This window comes from Leopardus geoffroyi, chromosome B2 (assembly GCF_018350155.1).
Source record: "Leopardus geoffroyi isolate Oge1 chromosome B2, O.geoffroyi_Oge1_pat1.0, whole genome shotgun sequence".
NCBI lineage: Eukaryota > Metazoa > Chordata > Mammalia > Carnivora > Felidae > Leopardus > Leopardus geoffroyi.
In genome coordinates this window covers 94576774-94596238 of record NC_059332.1, presented here as the reverse complement: position 1 = coordinate 94596238, position 19465 = coordinate 94576774, and the positions used below count along the sequence as shown (strand labels likewise).

The window sequence follows — 19465 nt, the reverse complement described above, 5'->3', positions numbered from 1 at the left end:
CGGCTCAGTCGGTTAAACGTCCAACTCATGATCTCAGCTCAGGTCTTGAGCTCAGGGTTGTGAGTTTGAACCCCTCTTTGGGCTCCATGCTGGGTGTGGAACCTACATTAAAAAAAAAAAAAAAAAGGAAAGAAAGAAAGAGAAAGAAAAAAATGGGATTGTTGCTGGTTGTTGCTGGTTCAGGCTCAGTGCTCTCATCTGTGTGAGCAGCAGGTATCATTTCTTGCCTTAGGCTTCATCTGTATCCAGTGTGCTGTTTTTCTAGGTTGCAGTCCTCATTTAGAGGCCAATTATTCCTTTTGCCTTTTGTTTCAAGAAGTTTTACATTACCACCTGTTCTTTCTATTTTGGAAGTTCATTTTGTGATGTAAAGCTAAAAGTTTTACTGACGTAAAATGTTCTTTTTCATTCTTTACAGTGGGTTTGATGTTTTGCTCACGAGAATTAAGACATTTTCTGTGCAGGTATCATGTCAGTGTTTATGGCAGCTGGTGCCTCTTACCCTTCCTTTGAAGCAGCTCAGGGATCCTGAATCTTGCAGCTGCTACGCCTAACCATAGAAGAGCTCTCTTTGTTGGGGAGAGGGGTGCTTATTTCAACCTTAGAGAGTATAATCAGTTTCTCACTTTGCCTACCTGTTTATGTAGTATGTACTAACTAAATATTTGTTGAAAGAAGGGACTAGGTTTTTGTTGATGATAGGGGGAGCTTTTTTTGCTTTATTTTGTTTTGTTTTCTGCTTTTTGGTTTAATGTTTAAGTGAAGACTTAAGATTGATTTAATTATTTGCAAATCTAGTAAGTCAAATAAATATTCTCAAAAAGACAATGTTCTGCAAACCTGAAGAAAAGCTGAACACATAGCAGAAGAACTTGTTAGAAAATAATGATAAAGAATTTCCTGGAAGAACATGTTATTTAAACATTTCTTAAACTTCCAATTATAGTTGTGTAATCTCTTTCCGTAAAGTAAGATTTTAATATTTAAAAGTAACATTTCTTTTGGTTGAAATATTGTGGGTCTTTCTGAAGCGCATCGTCTAGTTTGTAGCATTCTGTGATCCCATAAGAAACAAAAAGATTAACTCTTATATTCATTTGCAGAAAGACAGTTTATCATTCTCAACAGTAATATTTAAAATGGTATATGGCTTTTCAAACTCCCCCTGCCCCCCAGCTTCTTCGTCACACCCCCAGTGTGACTTCTTCTGCACCGGGTTTAGGGCTCCCTGCTCCTGCTAAGATAGTGCTGCCATCGTCTCTCTCCAGATGCCATCATGATTATCTACCAGGACCTCATCAGTCATGATGAGATGTTCTCTGACATCTATAAGATCTGGAGATCATGGGTGGGTTGTGCCTGGAGGTGGAGGGGAACATGGTTGGTAGGTCCGAGGGTAACATTGGTGGATCGTTCATTGGTGGAAATGCCTCCGCTGAAGGTCATGTGTGTGAAGGTACCAAAAGCACAGTAATCACTGGTGTTGATGTTGTCATGAACCATCACTTGCAGGAAACCAGCTTCACAAAAGAAGCCTACAAGAAGTACATCAAATGAAATCAATCCAAGGCAAGCTCGAAGAACAGAGGCCAGAAAGAGTAAAACCTTTTATAATAGGGCCTGCAGAACGAATCAGGCACATCCTTGCTAATTTCAAAAATGACCACTTCTTTATTGAAAACATGAATCTAGATGGCATGGTTGCCCTGCTGGACTACCGTGAGAGTGGTGTGACCCCACATACGTCCTTTAATGATGGTTTAGAAATGGAAACATGTTAATGAATTTGGCTGTTACTCTGGATGTATCCCCTGTTGTCATAAGTGGTGGCTCCTCATCCACACAACACCAGGACTTAGACAAATGTGACTGATGTCATCTTGAGCTCTTCATTGATTTTGACCTTGATTTATTTGGAGTAGAGGCATTGTTTTTAAGAAAAAAAAATACTCATTTAAACTCATTTGAGAGAATGGCCTCTTCGTTTAGTACATATTTAAATCCACCCTGTGTAGTGTCCTGGGGAAGCTAGAGCCTGGTTGTAGACTACTGCTAGAAAGCATAAGACTTCCTGCAGACAAGTCTACAGTGAGAACTACTTCTGGGACTGCAGTATTAAAAACAAGAACCCAAAGTCTTAATTCTGAGTTCAAGTAAACAGAAAGACCATGCTCATAGCTGTGCCAACATTTGAAGTGGATTCTTTACACATTTCATCACCTACAAACAGAAGTAGTGAACTCTGGGAAAGATTACTAAAAGAATAAAAAGAGACTAATACAGTTGGAAGCAAAAACAAAACAAAACAATAGTGTAGGAATGAAGGAGCATTTAAGTGCTATCTTTCTCCTTGACCCTGACTGTTAATTTTTATTTGGGGTTAAAAATGTTCTTGCAGACCTTTTTTCCCACCAGTTTTATTGAGATATAATTGACATATAACATTGTGTAAGCTCAAGGTGTATAATTTGATAATTTGATACACATATACATTACCACAATAAGGTCAGTTAACACATCCTTTACTCACATTATTACCATTTTCTTGTCATGGTGACAACATTAAAGCTTTACTTTCAGGGGCGCCTGGGTGGCTCAGTCGGTTAAGCGTCCGACTTCGGCTCAGGTCATGATCTCACGGTCTGTGAGTTCGAGCCCCGCGTCGGGCTCTGTGATGACAGCTCAGAGCCTGGGGCCTATTTCCGATTCTGTGTTTCCCTCTCTCTCTGACCCTCCCCTGTTCATGCTCTGTCTCTCTCTGTCTCACAAATAAATAAACGTTAAAAAAAAAAAAATTAAAAAAAAAAAGCTTTACTTTCATAGTAACTTAAAAAAATTTTTTTAAATGTTTATTTATTTTTGAGAGAGATAGAGTATGAGCAGAGGAGGGGCAGAGAGAGATGGAGACATAGAATCCGAAGCAGGCTCCACACTCTGAGCTGTTAGCACAGAGCCCAACATGGGGCTCAAACCCATGAACCATGAGATCGTGACCTGAGCCGAAGTCAGACGCTTAAGCAACTGACCCACTCAGGTGTCCCCATGGTAGCTTTCAATTTACAGTACAGTATTGAAAACTAGACATGATGTTGTATATTAGATCCCTGGTAGCATTCTTTTGATAGTACTTGGGCATTTATATTTCTGCTTGTTAAAAATTACTAGTTAGGGGCGCCTGGGTGGCGCAGTCGGTTAAGCGTCCGACTTCAGCCAGGTCACGATCTCGCAGTCCGGGAGTTCGAGCCCTGCGTCAGGTTCTGGGCTGATGGCTCAGAGCCTGGAGCCTGTTTCCGATTCTGTGTCTCCCTCTCTCTCTGCCCCTCCCCCGTTCAGGCTCTGTCTCTCTCTGTCCCAAAAATAAATAAACGTTGAAAAAAAAATTAAAAAAAAAAATTACTAGTTATTAGGGATGATGTAAATATTTCATCTCCTTTAGTACTTAGTCCTGTGGTAGCGATTACATAATATTTTAAAAAGAAAATTTCATTTGCTGTTAGTTTACAAAAGACATTTCATTATTTTTTTAAAAGGAATATTTTAAATAGTGTAAAAAAAACAAACAGTTTACTCCCTCCCTTTTTCTTTTTCAAGCTGTTAATTTTTACTTGGAATTAAGGATTTGCTAGTCAGTTTTGGTAGTTACTAGTCATTAGATGGAATTTGTGTATATGTGTATGAAAGCATATGCATGTATGTGCATATATATAAATATTATGTAAAATTTTTAAATTTCTAACCATAAATTTTCAAAATTATATGAATTACATGAAAAGAGCACAATAAAGCTTTTTTTTTTAAGTTTATTTATTTCTTTTAGTGATCTCTACACTCTCTGTGGAGCTCGAACTCACAACCCTGAGATCAAGAGTCTCATGCTCCACCAGCTAACCCAGGCAGGCACCCCAGAACCAAACTGTTCATTAGACTTTTTAGGACTTCTTATTTTTTTTTTAATTGAAAAAAGACAGTTGAAAATTGTTAACACATGAATATAGTAAAGATTGGGGGATTGTATATTTAAAAGTAATATATGCTTTTAGAACTAAATATTTGAAAATTTTTAAAAGAGGAAAGATTGCTTATGAATTTTTTGTTAGATTTTAGGTTTTACCTTTTTATTCCAAGGAATAAATAAATAGAAATTAAATTTTTGCTGTAAATGAAGAAATTGTTATTTATGTGGCATTCATATGTTTTGTTATTTACCTTCAGGCACTGCTGTCACATTAACTTGGGAAAGTAGCAGTAGCTAGAGTAAATTTTCTCTTTTATAATATTTGCTTGAGTGAGTTTTTTTATCCTGGAGTTTAAGAATGATGTTAAAAAAACCCTTCTGTTTTTCTCCTAGCCTCTCGAATTGCTTTGGCACTCATTAGATGAATGGCTAGTTTTAATAGCTACAGAATTGATGAAAAACAAGAAGGATTCAACGGATATCACTTCTATTTTGCTGAAACAAAAAGGCCAAGATCAAGATGGTACTTCCATTCCTCCATTTGAACCTCCAGGACCTGGGAGCTATGAAAATCTATCCACTGGCACAGGGGAATCTAAACCAGATGCTCTTGGAGGGAAACAGGAAGCCAGTGCAGACTGTCAGGATGTTATTTCTATGACAGCTAACCGGCTAAGTGCTGTCATTCAAGCCTTTTACATGTGCTGTTCTTGTCAGATGCCCCCAGGGTAAGAAGGTTTCTGCTTATTATTTCCTTTTCTGATAGATGAAGAAAAGCTATGATTTTTTTGGTAATTTCAGTAACAAACAATAATTTGTTGATTTTAGGTTCTGTTTTGATCTGTTTTAGGACACTCATCGTACTAATCTAGAATTGGTTTAAAATATTTGAGTTTTAAGCATTATATAAATGATTAACATGTAGAATGGTGAATGTCACTTTGTGCAGGATTACTTAATTTTGTATTCAAAGTGTATAGAGCAGAGATGTTTAAAATTTCAAGGTTTTTAAAAAGTCACTGTTCATATCCTCTGTTAATGAAAAGTTCTATATATTTTTTCATCTTATAAATTGACTAGGCATGCCTAGTTTTCCAAACACAGATCTTTTTTTTTCTTCTGCTAGGAGCCAGTCCAATTGTATACATAGTTACCAGATTTGCTTTATCACCAATTTCCGTCCATACGTTCTGATTTTTTTATCCCCCACAGAATGACTTCACCCCGTTTCATTGAATTTGTCTGCAAACATGATGAAGTTTTAAAATGCTTTGTTAATAGGTAAGGCTTTCTTGGATTCATAGATCGCTCTTGTAGGCTTTTCTTTCTTTGCTTACAATGTTTATCTCAACAGAAATGTTTTTTTCTGTTACAATTCAAAAAATGCTCAATGATAAGTAAAAATATAGTAGGTGTAGATTAATATTTTTCTTTTGTTTCAGTATCTGTATATCTGAATTTGCATTTCACTTATTCATCCTTCCTGTCCATTTAAACAAAATATATTTTTCTTTTAGAAATCCCAAAATTATATTTGACCACTTTCACTTCCTCCTTGAATGTCCTGAGTTGATGTCAAGATTCATGCATATCATAAAAGCACAGGTAGAGATTTCTCTTAATCTTGTTTTTAGTCTGTCTAATGAAAATTAGTTTTTTAATTTGAATACTTTTTAGTGAAATAATTATTATACTTGAGACCTCTTGCTAGAAGAGGAGTGAAATTACCTTATTCTTTACTTCAGTATGTGGAATTACATTAATATGTTACATTAGTATGAGGGGCATTTTTTTATCTTCAAGAAGTGTGTACTGAGTGTCCAGTGTGTGCAAAATCTTGTGCAAAGACAACAGAACACATTGCCACGTTTCCTGAAATGAGTTTTATGGAGCATTAGTCCTATAAGGCTGATGGTCCTTGAGGAAAGGATTTTATCCCTAAATACGTTTAGAAAATACAATATGCCCTGTTGGAGATTTGTAAAGCGTATCAGCAGCTTGTTAAAAGGCTTTGAGAAACCATTTGGTAAAAATAGTGATTTAACTTTCTTAATCCTCCAAATTTATTTGACCTGAGATCCTTTCCCCCACCAGGGTTCATTCCACATATCTCATGTTTCGTGAAACATGCTAGGGAAAAGTTTTTTTGCTACTTACTAGCTATGTAATTTTGGGCACATTTCCAACATCCTTGAGCCTTGGTTTCTTCATCTATAAAATAGAGATAATGACACCAACCTCAAAAACTATTGTGAAGAATAAATTTTAAATAATAACTGGTATATATGTTCAATAAATGGCAGTTATTTGGAGATAGAAAGCATATGTCCTTTCTCCACAAAGATCTTAATTCAGTCTAGCAGGTAAGATAATAAATGTACCTATAAAAGAGTAATTACATCATTATCTGACTGCTTAGGACTTTAAGGGAGGAAGACTTTGCTTCTGCCTGCTATAGTCAAGGAAACTTTTAAAAAGAGGAGGTGGATTTTATGCTGGACCTTGAAAAACATTGCAAAATTTTGCTTGGAGTGAATTGGGTAGATGAACATTCTAGCCAAGATATGGTCCAGGGCTTGTAGATGAAGAAGTGTATAAAATTACAATGGTTGAAGCAGAAATGTTGTGTAGGTGAGGAGTGAGGTGTAATTCTGGAAAGGTAGGTTGGGGTCATGCTGTGTTAAGCCTTGATTGCCAGATTGAAGGATCTTCTTTGTTTTCTAGGCTGTCAGCAGCCCCTGATAACTTTTCATTCAGGAGAATGATATGATCCTGGTAAAATTTTAAAAAATAATTTGTCAGAAGTGTAGGATAGACTGGAAGCTGTGGTTTGGTTAGTAATCATAAGGTAGATATTGTAGGTGTTTTTAAATCTTTTTAGGGACACTGACCCTTTCAGAAATTAAAGCTAAGAACTAATTCTTATAAAATTATACACCTGTATATAAGTATCCTTTTGACATGTGTTAAAAATGATAATGTGAAAGAGAAGATAGTAATAATAACATTTCTTGAATGCTGACTTTAGGTCAGTTACCATATATTTGCTTTACTTGGGTTATTTTCATAGCAATCATGCGAGATGGGTACTCTTGAACTGAAGAGATTATGTAACTTGTTTAAGTCATTCAGCTACCAAGTGGGAGAACCAGGATTTAAGGGTCTGTCTGGTTTTTAAATTCATTTTCTTAATCTAAACTATGTGACTCCATTCTAGGGCAAATGAAATTGTAGGTGTAAGAAGCTTTTAGTTTTTGAAAGAGATAGTTTGCTATTCTTAATATTATCTCTGCTTTTATTGTCTTTTATTATCTCTGCATTTATTTTCCTCTTCCCTTCCTGAACAATTTAGTCAAAAGCATCTGCATTAAGAGGTCCACTGTTTTTACCTATAGAGGAAGTTTTGTTGCCTGGCCAGAGTGAGGAAGGTGTTCACATGCATAATGGCCTAATGTGTGGTTTTGGAGCATGGGTGTGGTAAGGAGGTTGTCTGTGTAGAAGAGGGGCTCAGCATGGAGTATGTGAGTTGGAAGAGCATATGGAGGATGTCCAGCATGGAGGGCAGTGACAGTTGCTCAGAGTAGACTGACAGAGCCCAGGTAGGGTAGAGGGCATCAGTGTAGTAAAGTATGCATGTCTGTGACAGGAGATCGGTTATACAGAGGGTGGGCCAGTTCATCAAATAAGTAAGTATACTTCATATGGGAGCCTGGTTTCTCAGTGTCGGAGAGAGGAGTTACAAAATGGAGAACAGAATGAACCATACGCTGTTGGATTAGAATTGGACATATCAGTGTGAACTTACAGTTTTCAGTGTAGATTGATAGATATAGCAAACCTGGCACCCAGTTCTTGGCTTCTGAACACCGTTCTCAATTAACCAGTGCTCTTTGGAGAAATGGCTTATTTCACAGCTGAGTCCGGGAATGTACAAGATGAGCCTGGAACCTCTTATAATGCAAGAAAGTTTTTCGAAGAGTGATAGGGTTATGTCAGAATGACACAGAACCAACTTGAATGGACTCCACTGGCCAAAGCTAAATGATGTGAACATCTGAATAAATAATGATGGCAAAATATTACAAATAAAATTGGAACCCATAAGTCTATATTGAAAAAATTAATGGATAAATGGAAAGTTTGATGAAGCAGGAAGTATGTTTACAGTCTCAAAGTATCTACTGAAAAAATAGTTAAAAATTACAGAGATTAAAAACTACAGTTGAAAAACTTGGCAGTGATCAAAACAGACATATCAGTGTGCCAGCTGATAGGATGCACTGAGACTGGCATCACTTTTATATTCCTGCCAAAGATATACACCCTGAATTTAATCTTTTTTTTTTTTTAATTTTTTTTTAACGTTTATTTATTTTTGAGACAGAGAGAGACAGAGCATGAACGGGGGAGGGGCAGAGAGAGAGGGAGACACAGAATCGGAAGCAGGCTCCAGGCTCTGAGCCATCAGCCCAGAGCCCGACGCGGGGCTCGAACTCACGGACCGCGAGATCGTGACCTGAGCTGAAGTTGGACGCTTAACCGACTGAGCCACCCAGGCGCCCCAACCCTGAATTTAATCTTGAGAACGTCAGACTAACTCTAGAGGAGGGACATTCTCCAAAATAACTGACCTGCAGTTTTTATAAATTTTTTTTAATGTTTTTATTTATTTTTGAGACAGGAGAGACAGAGCATGAGCAGGGGAGGAGCAGAGAGAGAGGGACACACAGAATCTGAAGCAGGCTTCAGACTCTGAGCTGTTAGCATAGAGCCCGATGTGGGGCTCGAACTCAAGGACCGTGAGATCATGACCTGAGCTGAAGTCGGATGCCCAACTGACTGAGCCACCCAGGCACCCCATGACCTGCAGTTTTTAAAACTATCAATTAAGGTCATGAAAATTATGAACACACTGAAGAACTGTACTGAAGTGAAAGAGACATGACGGCTAAATGCAATTCATCAGTCATGACGCTATAAAGGATATTATTAGGAAATTGGTAAAACTTGAAATGGGGTCTAAGGATTAGCTATTGTAATGTACCAAGGTTAATTTCTTGATTTTGGTGGTTGTTACCTGGTTATGTAGGAGGATTCTCTTGTTTGTAGGAAATACAACACTGAAGTATTTAAGGGTGACTGGATTTCATGGTGGCAGCTTACTCTCATATAAGGGAAGAAAAATACTTGTACTCTACTGTACTTAGAAATTTTCTGTAACTTGGAGGCAGAAAACAAGAAGGGTAAAAAAAAAAAAAAAAAAAAAAAAGCAATTACCTGGGGTAAGGGGTTGAATTCTTATTCTATTGGTGGCTAAAGGAAGAGACGTTTTGTATGGCTCTACAAATGCTATTAAGAGGAGCCTGTAATCAGTCTTGTGAATTATTTTATGGAAGTACAGGTACTCAGAAAGTTTATATACAAAAACGTGCCCTTTGGCTTTGTAGTTGTATATAAAAGTGTTTTGATCTTCCAGATATCTTATTAGCTTTTGAAGATAACATTTTGTACGTTTTAATGTTCCATTTGAATTACTTTAAAAAATGCCATTTGCTTTTATTTCTTGGTTCATATTTTACAGATAATATCTTACAATAGGGGAATACATTTTCTGTCATGTTAAATAATTTTAACATTATTCCGAATGATAATAAGAACAATATGTATTTATTGAGCATTCTGAGTCTTGAGTATTTCCCCAAGTTACTTAACTAGCCTTTTATTGCTTCACTTTTCTCTTCTGTGAAATGGGGATGATAAGAGTCCCTTTTTCTCTTAGTGTTGTGAGAATTACATGTGAAAGTGCATGTGAAGTACTTAAAACAGTGCCTGTTCACATCCATAGGTGCTTTAATAATTGTTAGCTAATTAATGATTATAGTTATGATTCTTAGGATCTCTATTTGCATTATTTCATTTAATCCTCATAGGTAGCCCTTGAAATATTTTCCCTATTTTACAGGTGGGAAAGCAAGTTCTGAGAGGTTTACTAATTTCCCTAAGGTCATAAACTTAGTAGTGACAGAGCCAGTATTCCAAACCATGTGTATCAAACTTCAAAGCCCCTACATAAATACATTACTTCTGTGTAATGTTTTTTTTTCTTACCAGAGTTTTAGAAATAATCAGCATTAAAACTGAAAGCACTTTATATTCTAGTTTATTAAAATTTATATGCCCAGAAGTTTTATAACAACAGCAATGCTTTATTCAGAATGGAAAGACTATTAGAAGTATGAACAAGATTATACATTTAACTTTATTATTTTTAATACATATATCTTTTTCTGTTATTTCATTTTTTGTCTCAAGTTTTTATTTAAATTCCAGTTAGTTAACATATAGTGTAATATTGGTTTCAGGAGTAGAATTTAGTGATTCATCCTTACATATAACACCCAGTGCTCATCTCAAGTGCATTTCTTATTACCCATCACCCATCTAGCTCAATCCCTGCTCATCTACCCTCTGTCAATCTCAGTTTGTTCTCTATAATTAAGAGTCTCTTATGGTTAGCTTCCCTGTTTTTTTTCCCCTTTCCCCTATGTTTATCTGTTTTGTTTCTTAAATGCACAGAAGAGTGAAATCATGTGGTATTTGTCTTTCTCTGATGGACTTGTTTCACTTAACATAATACCCTCTAACTCCATCCACGTTGTTGCAAATGGTAAGATTTCATTCTTTTTGATCATCAAGTAATATTCCATTGTGTATATATACCACATCATCTTTATCCATTCATCTGTCTCTGGACATTTGGCCTCTTTCCATAATTTGGCTATTGTTGATAGTGCTGCTGTAAATATCAGGGTGCATGTGTCCCTTCAAATCAGTATTTTTGTATCCTTTGGGTAAATACCTACTAGTGCAATTGTTAATTCATAGTGTAGCTCTAATTTTAGCATTTTGAGGAACCTCCATACTGTTTTCCAAAGTGGCTGCACCGGTTTGCATTCCCACCAGCAGTGTAAGAGGGTTCTACTTTCTCTGCATCCTCACCATCACCTGTTGCTTACTGTATTGTTAATTTTAGCCTTTCTGACTGGTGTGAGGGGGTATCTCATTGTAGTTTTGATTTGTATTTGTCTGATGATGACTGATGTTGAGCGTCTTCTCATGTGTCAGTCATCAGTTGTCTTTGGAAAAATGTCTATTCGTGGCTTCTGCCCATTCCTTTTTTTTTTTTTGTAGGCTTCACACCTAGCACAGAGCCCAAAGTGAGGCTTAAACTCATGACCGTGAGTTTAAGAGTCGGACACAACTGACTGAGCCACACACGCACCCCTCTTCTGCCCGTTTCTTAACTGGATTATTTGGCTTTTGGGTGTCGAGTTTGATAAGCTCTTTATAGATTTTGGATACCAACCCTTTATCAGATATGTCATTTGCAAATATATTCTCCCATTCCGTCAGTTGCCTTTCACTTTTGCTGATTGTTTTCTTTGCTGTGCAGAGGATTTTTATCTTCATGAAGTCCAAATAGTTCATTTTTACTTTTGTTTCCCTTGCCTCCAGTGATGTGTCGCTGCCTGTGTTCTCTTCTAGGATTTTGATTGTTTCCTGTCTTACATTTAGGTCTTTCTTCCATTTTGAATTTATTTTTGTATATAGTGTAAGAAAGTGGTCCAGGTTCCTTCTTCTGCTTGTTGCTGTCCAGTTTTCGCAACACCACTCGTTCAAGAGATGGTTGTTTTTCCATCGGATATTCTTTCCTGCTTTGTCAGTGATGAGTTAACCATATAGTTGTGGGTCCATAAATAAATCCCACTTGACCATGGTGAATAATTCTTTTAATGTACTGTTGAATTCAATTTGCTAGTATGTTGAGAATTTTTGCATCCATGTTCATCAGGGATATTGGCCTGTAATTCTCCTTTTTAGTGGGGTCTTTGGTTTTGGAATCAAGGTAATCCTGGGCTTGTAGAATGAGTTTGGAATGAAGGTTTTCTTTCCATTTCTATTTTTTTGGAACAGTTTGGGAAGAATATGTATTAACTCCTTAAATTTTTGGTAGAATTCCCCTGGGAATCCATCTGGCCCTGCACTTTTGTTTGTTGGGAGATTTTTGATTACTGATTCAATTTCTTTGCTGATTATGGGTCTGTTCAAATTTTCTATTTCTTCCTGTTTCAGTTTTGGTAGCTCATATGTTTCTAGGAAATTATCTATTTCTTCCAGATTGCCCAATTGGTTGGCATATAATTTTTCATAATGTTCTCTTACAATTGTTTGTATTTCCATGGTGTTGATTTTGATCTCTCCTCTTTCATTTGTGATTTATCTATTTGAGTCCTTTCTCTTTTTTTTTTTATAAGTCTGTCTAGGGCATTATTAATTTTATTAATTCTTTCAAAGAACCAGCTCATAGTTTAATCCATCTGTTCTGTGTTTTGTTGTTGTTGTTGTTATTTTTATATCAGTTATTTCTGCTCTAATCTTTATTATTTTCCTTCTTCTGCTGGCTTTAGTCTTTATTTGCTGTTCCTTTTCTAAGGTTAGGTTGTGTATTTGAGACTTTTACTTACTTCTTGAAGTAGACCTGTATTGCTATATACTTCCCTCTTATACCACTTTTGCTGCATTCCAAAGGTTTTGGAGTGTTGTGTTTTCATTTTCATTTGCTTCCACATATTTTTAAATCTTTATCTTTAATTTCCTGGTTGACCCTTTCATTCTTTAGTAGGATGTGCTTTAACTTAACGTCCATGTATTTATGTATTATGGTCTTTCCAAGTTTTTTCTTGTGATTGACTTCAAGTTTCCTAGTGTTGTGGTCTGAAAATATGCATGGTATGATCTCGATCTTTTTGTACTTGTTGAAGCTTGATTTGTTACTCAGTATGTGGTCTGTTCTGGAGAATTTTCCATGTACACTCAAAAAGAATGTGTATTTTGTTGCTTTAGGATGAAATGTTCTGAATATATATGTTAAATCCATACAGTCAGTGTGTCATTCAAAGCCATTCTTTCCTTGTTGATTTTCTGTTTGTATGATCTGTTCATTGTTGTAAGTGGGGTATTAAAGTTCCCTTCTATTATTGTATTGTTATCATGAGTTTCTTTATGTTTGTTATTGATTTGTGTATTTGGGTTCTCTCAAGTTGGAGGCATAAATACTTAGAATTGGTAGATGTTCTTATTGGTTAGACCCCTTAATTATGACACAGTGTCCTTCTTCATCTCCTGTTACAGTCCTTAGTTTAAAATGTAGTTGGCCTGATATAAGTATGGCTACTGTGGCTTTCTTTTGACGTCTATTAGCATGGTAAATGGTTCTCCATTCCCTCACTTTAAATCTGCAGGTGTCTTTAGATCTAAAATGAGTCTTTTGTAGGCAACATGTAGATAGGTCTTGGTTTTTTTTTTTTGTTTGTTTATTTGTTTGTTTTATTTTTTAATCCATTCTGATACCCTGTGTCTTTTGATTGGAGCATTTATTCTCTTTATATTCAGCATTATTACTGATAGATACAAATTTAGTGCCATTGTATTACCTATAAAGTCAGTGGTTCTGGAGACTTTTCTCTGTTACTTTCTAGTCTTTGTTGCTTTTGGTCTTTCCTAGTCAAAGGGTCCCCTTTAATATTCTTGTAGGGCTTGTTTAGTGGTCATGAACTCCTTTAGTTTGCTTGTCTGGAAAGTTCTTTAAGTCTCCTTCTATTCTAAATGACAGCCTTGATGGATAAAGTATTCTTGGCTTCATGTTTCCCAATCAGCACATTGAATATATCATGCCACTCCCTTCTAACCTGTCAAGTTTATGTGGAGAGATCTGTTGCTAACTTTGTCTTTCCTTGTCGGTTAGGGATTTCCTTTCCCTTGCTGCTTTCAGAATTCTTTCCTTATCTCTGTGTTTTGCAAATTTTACTAGGATATATCTTGGTGTTGGCCTGCTTTTGTTGATTTTAATGGGTGTTCTCTGTGCCTCCTGGATTTGGGTATCTATTTCCTTCCCCAGTTGAGGGAAGCTTTTAGCTATAATTGCCTAAATGAAACTCTGCTCCTTTTCCCCTCTCTTCTTCTGAGAGTCCTATGATGTGAATGTTATTATGCTTTATGGAGTTTCTGTGTATGCTAAGTTTATATTCATGATCCAATATTTTTCTCTCCCTCTTCTTTTCAGCTTCAGTATTTTCTACAATTTTATCTTCTAATCATGTGTTCCTATACTTCTTCCATTCTTGTGATCATTATAGTCTGTTAGTTTTGCATCTCAGTTACAGCATTTTTAAATTTCAGCCTAACTAGTTTTTAGTTTTTTTTTTAACTCTGTGGTAAGGATCTCTTTGGTTTCTTCTTTGCTTTTCTTAAGCCCAGCTAGTATCCTTATGATTGTTGTTTTAAAATCTGGTTCCGGCATATTACTTATATCATTTTTGATTAGCTCCCTGGCCATGACCTTTTTTTGTTCTTTTGGGATGAATTCCTTCCTCTTGGCTTTTTGTCTAGGTATTCTGTATATTAGGAAAACCTGTTATGTTTCCTGCTCCTGAGAGTAATGGCTATATTAAAAAGAGATCACATACTGTCCAGGGTCTGATGCTTCAGGAAGTATTTCTGGTATATGCTGTGTGCACTCTGCTGTTGTGTTTTGGCTCCTCTTTCCCTGAGGTCAGTCTTCTGCAGAATTTCTCCTTGCCTGCAGTGGGGGAGTATTTGGACCTTGTCTGCTATACGATGAGTTTTATCTAGATATGTTTTGATCTGTATTATAAAAGGGGCTAGATCCTGTTTCCCCTAGAGCTGAAGCTTTGCAGGACTCTATGGTCATTAGACTTGGTGGGTGTGGGAGGTTTGTGCTGGTCTTCTGGGGGAGGGTCCCACTGCTGATCTGACTCTCAGGCACACTTGCTTTAGTAAAAAAGCACCTGCAGGGCGCCTGGGTGGCTCAGTCAGTTGAGTGTTGACTCTTGATTTTGGCTTAGGTCATGGTCTCACAGTTTGTGGGATTGAGCCCCGCATCTGACGCTGTGCTGGCAGCAGGGAGCCTATTTGAGATTCTCTCTGTGTCCCTCCCCAACGTGTGAGCTCTGTCTCACGCTCTTTCTCTCTCAAAATAGATAAATGAAACATTAAGAAAAGACACCTGCGGAGCGCAGGGGGCACAGAGCTTGGTGCAAGCAGCTGAAGCCTCCACTGTGGGCTCTGTGCTGTTCACTGGAATTTGATGGACAGGGGTAAACATAGGGTCACCTGGCTCTCTCCTCCCTCCGGTGGGAGAGTTTGCACCTGCCGCTGTTCAGGAAACCCTCACAGAAGAGCGAACAGTCTCTCCTCGTTTGTCACAGGTTCCCTCGGATCCCTGCCTTCACTCTGTGTCCAAACCGTCTGCTCACCCAGCAGCCCTGCGCTCCTGTGTTCTATCTCAGGTGTGCCAACTGGATTTCAAAACTCCAAATTTTAGGGACCCAGCAAGGACCTTCTCTGATCCTCTGGGGCAGGGTCTTGCAACACTGTGTCTGGTGCTGTTTTGTCCCAGAAGGGCAGCTGCACAGGGACTTGGAGTTTATGGTCACGTGCAACAAAAAGCCAGCGTCCAGGTTAGTGGCCCACAGCAGGCGTCTCTGCTCCTGTGCCAACGAATGGGGTAGCTCAGTGTTGTCCACTGGCTCATTTGTCCCTGGAAAGGCAGTGCTTCGTCTTCAAAATGCACTCCAACAAGGGGAACTGGCTCTCCCAGTGCCACCCAGGGGATCCTCAGGCCACACTCTGCTCCCACAGTGAGGGCCTCTGCCCTACATTCCACAGAAGCACCTCTGTACCCTCCAGGCTCCATCCAGTGATAGTGGGGACTTCTAAAACTTCAGACTTTGAACTCTGCTGCTTGTAAAAACTTGCGACTATCAGTTCCTCTTGTTTTCCCTGTCGGTGGTTTGGGACAAGTATCTTTTCTTTGCAGTGCCCTGCACAAGAGAGAGTGTGCTCTCTCTCTCTCTCTCTATTTCTCTCCTCTCTCCCTGATCAGGACTCCTTCCTCTCTGCAGCATTAGGGATTGTTTTATCCCCCAAATCACGTCTCCACACCTCCTACCTTCCATGATGTGACCTCTTTTTTCCCTCAGTTGAGCAGTTTGTTCTCAGTTCTCAGATCTGTTTCCTTCATATTCAGAATGATTTGATATTTATCTAGCTGTGTTCGAGGAACGAGGCAAGCATAAGGTCCTCCTATTATTCTGTCATCTTTTTTTTTTTTTTAATTTTTTTAACGTTTATTTATTTTTGAGACAGAGAGAGACAGAACGTGAACAGGGGAGGGGCAGAGAGAGAGGGAGACACAGAATCTGAAACAGGCTCCAGGCTCTGAGCTGTCAGCACAGAGCCTGACACGGGGCTCGAACTCACAGACCGTGAGATCATGACCTGGGCTGAGGTCGGACGCTCAACTGACCGAGCCACCCAGGCGCCCCAACTATTCTGTCATCTTAACTCAACAACTTATTTTTTTTTTAAGTTTATTTATTTAAGTAATCTCTACACCCAACATGGGGCTTGAACTCATGACCCTCAGATCAAGAGTCACATGATCTGACTGAGCCAGCCAGACACCTTTATACATTTAACTTTTAAAAAGAATCTGCTCTTTCTTACTGAAAGAGCAGACATTAAAAAGCAGAATTTGGGGCACCTGGGTGGCTCAGTCAGTTAAGTATCCAACTGTTGATTTCGGCTCAGGTCATGATCTCGCCATTTGTGAGTTTGATCTCCACCCCCCCACCCCCCCCCCCACCCCCGTCATGCTCTGCACTGATACCATGGAGCCTGCTTAGAATTCTCTCTCTTCTCTCTCTGCCCCTCCCCTGTGTGCTCACATGCTCTCTTGCTCTCTCTCAAAATAAAATAAACATTTTTTAAAAATAAAATAAATAAAAGGCAGAAGTTAATCTTTCACCGGTTATCTTCACAACAGTATTTTTACTAAGAATTAATAAAAAGTGATATTTAAGCCTTTTGAGGATAAACTAATTCTTAGTTTAGCTCAGATGAAGAAACTTACTGGTGTCCTATAAATTTCCTGTAAGATAACCTCTTTGTGGTCTTGTGTATTGATTATATTTATTTCTTGAAACTCTTGGCTTTGTGGTATTACACCACCCTGGTCCTCCTTTGACTTTTCTAGCTTTATGTATCATTTGGCCAAGCAGATTCTCAGTCCTGACCTGTAATCATAAACTCCATTATAGGTGTTTGTTCCCTATATCTTTAATCTCTTGAACAATAGACCTTACCTTGTGTCCATCTTCAGCTTTGTTCATGACTTTCTTTCTAGTGCTTTAGCTGTGGTACTTTCCAGTATTTATTTCCAAGCTCTTAGTAGTTACATCCCAAATAACCTGAAATTCAGAATATATAAAACCTCATTCATTATCTCTTCACCTCTGCTTCCTAGGAGTTTAGAGGTAGATTGTGAGAGGAGGGTTTTCCCCCTCTAAGCTGTTTCTATCATTAAGTTCTATCTCTAGAGATTTTCTCTTACTTTTCATCTTTATTCAAAGAAGTCATGTCTCATTGCCTTTTTGTTCCTCTTTCATCCCATGACCCACACATTATCACCCAGTACTTAATATTTTAACTGTTGCCTAGACAGTCTCCTTTTATTCTGGTGCAACTCACATTTTAATAACCACATTTACCATGTTATTCCTCTGACCAAATACAGTAGCCCCTGTATCCTTCACTTGATTCTCAGGATCCATAATTATGTCATCAGTGTACTTGCACAAACTTATTTCCTTCATAATGTGCAGGAATAGAACTCTGGTTATGCCAGCTACCTTCACTTCATCTTCCAGAAAGACACAGTTTCTCTTTCTGTGCCTTTCTCCTTGACTCCCTTAGCCTGGTGTGCTCTCTTTTCTCCGTGCTTGAGTAAATCTTACCCAGATTTATATTCCAGTCCAAACTGTGACCTCATGAAAGCTTTGTACTCTCCTCATCTTTGCAGTCTGTAAATTCTTAGTGCACTGTAGTCTTCACTTAATGGTTTAGAACTTGATATTATATGTGTATTGTTTGTTTTATGCTAGTCTTACCTCTTTTAACTGTATTAAATCATTTTTAACAATGAAATTGAGATTTTAAAGCTCATATGTTCCCTGCAGTGTTGGCACTTAGTAGGTATGCAATACTGCCTGATTAATCATAAAAATTATGCTTATCTGGCAAATGAATAAAAGGTAGAGATTTCTTTACTGTTCAAGAGATCTTATTTTTCAGTTTTTCGGGTGGAGGAAGGGAAGAAAAAAGGTAACAGTTCCTTTTTAGTTGCCTTATATATTCGGTTGTGTGTTAACTCTCAGCTTACCAATAACCAGTGTTGTGGCTGGACCAGCCTTTGTGGTTCTGAACCCTTCAACAGTAGCCATCAGGAGACTTTGAAAATGAAGGTTTATTACTTACAGGACTTGAAAATTACTCAGCATACCTGAGGCCACGCGGTGAGGTCACTCATAGAGAGAGAAAGAGCATAAGCACGCCTGAGCCTGGGGTTCTGCTTTTATTGGGGGTTGATGTGGGGGTCTAGGGTTTTGAAGGCTCATTTTTTACTGGTGAATTTAAAACATTAGAGAAGGAATTTAAAGCACAGGAAGAGAAAAAACAAGTGGCCAAATGGTTAGTTATTAAAATTAACCAAGATTTCTAAAACAAAGGAATCTCAGTATGAGGAGATGGCCTGGCTCTGTGTCTAGTTTTGTGGCTGTGTCCCATACCCCCACCCCCCTACCCCCATTCTCCCCCTTCAGATAGTCCATCTTTGAAGTGGCTGCCACAGCAATCAAAGTTTAAGTCAGGCCCTTGCATTATGAAAAGGCAAACACCCCAAACAAGTGTCAGTATTTGTAGTCCACTCTGAGGCATCAGAGTCAATGGTGAGGACCTTAACTGCCTGGGTAGCAGATATAAGTCTTTTGTAGGGCATGTGTAAAACCCAGTACACATCTAAATAGCACATTGTAATAGCAAAACTTAATAATTATACAGGCAGTAGTCTGATATCCAGTCTGTAGCCATTGTCCCAAATTTGAAAGGTCCAGCTATGAAAATAGATCAGTTAAATAGTTGTATTTCATTTCAGGAGGTGGTCTTGCAAGTGTATTCCCAAAGTTAGGCTTATATTTGCAAGAAATCAGGTATTTAATAAGAGGCATTTCTATGGAGTAAAGGAAAAATAAAGGCTAATGGTTGAAGCAAATTATAAACCGAATCTGAATCTGGAGGGCAGAATTCCTAGATGTTAGGGTCAAAACAGCTTTGCAGTTTGAATTTTTGTGATGATGACATCAGGTGTTCAGGCAAACTCTTTATTGCCCACACAGCAACAGACACGAAGATTGTATATGAGATTGTGATGATTTCTCTGAAGTGTATATCCAGTTATTCCATTCTAGCTCTCGTTGTTTTGGAGAAAGGCAATTTTAGTTCTCAATGATTCCAAGTCACAAGGGTGGGAGAAAAACTGGACATGTTAGTTTGGAGAGTTGTAGCCAAATACTGGAAGAAACTAGAAGAATT

The 19465-nt window shown here is 38.0% G+C and overlaps 1 protein-coding gene and 1 pseudogene across 7 annotated transcripts in view; both read left to right on the top strand.

Annotated features, from left to right (window-relative positions):
* HACE1 (HECT domain and ankyrin repeat containing E3 ubiquitin protein ligase 1) overlaps positions 1-19465 on the top strand; it is a 122408-nt gene that overhangs the window by 59191 nt on the left and 43752 nt on the right. For 6 of the 7 annotated variants that reach the window (XR_006717436.1, XM_045499156.1, XM_045499159.1 and 3 more), the window contains 3 exons: positions 4349-4683; positions 5168-5236; positions 5473-5560. Coding sequence is in view for 6 of the 7 variants with exons in the window: in XM_045499156.1 (XP_045355112.1) it covers positions 4349-4683; positions 5168-5236; positions 5473-5560 (492 nt within the window). In the remaining variant the exon portion in view is untranslated. The remainder of the gene's footprint in view (positions 1-4348; positions 4684-5167; positions 5237-5472; positions 5561-19465) is intronic. The other variant, XM_045499157.1, reaches the window with a different exon arrangement.
* Positions 805-2289, top strand: LOC123608782 (annotated as a pseudogene).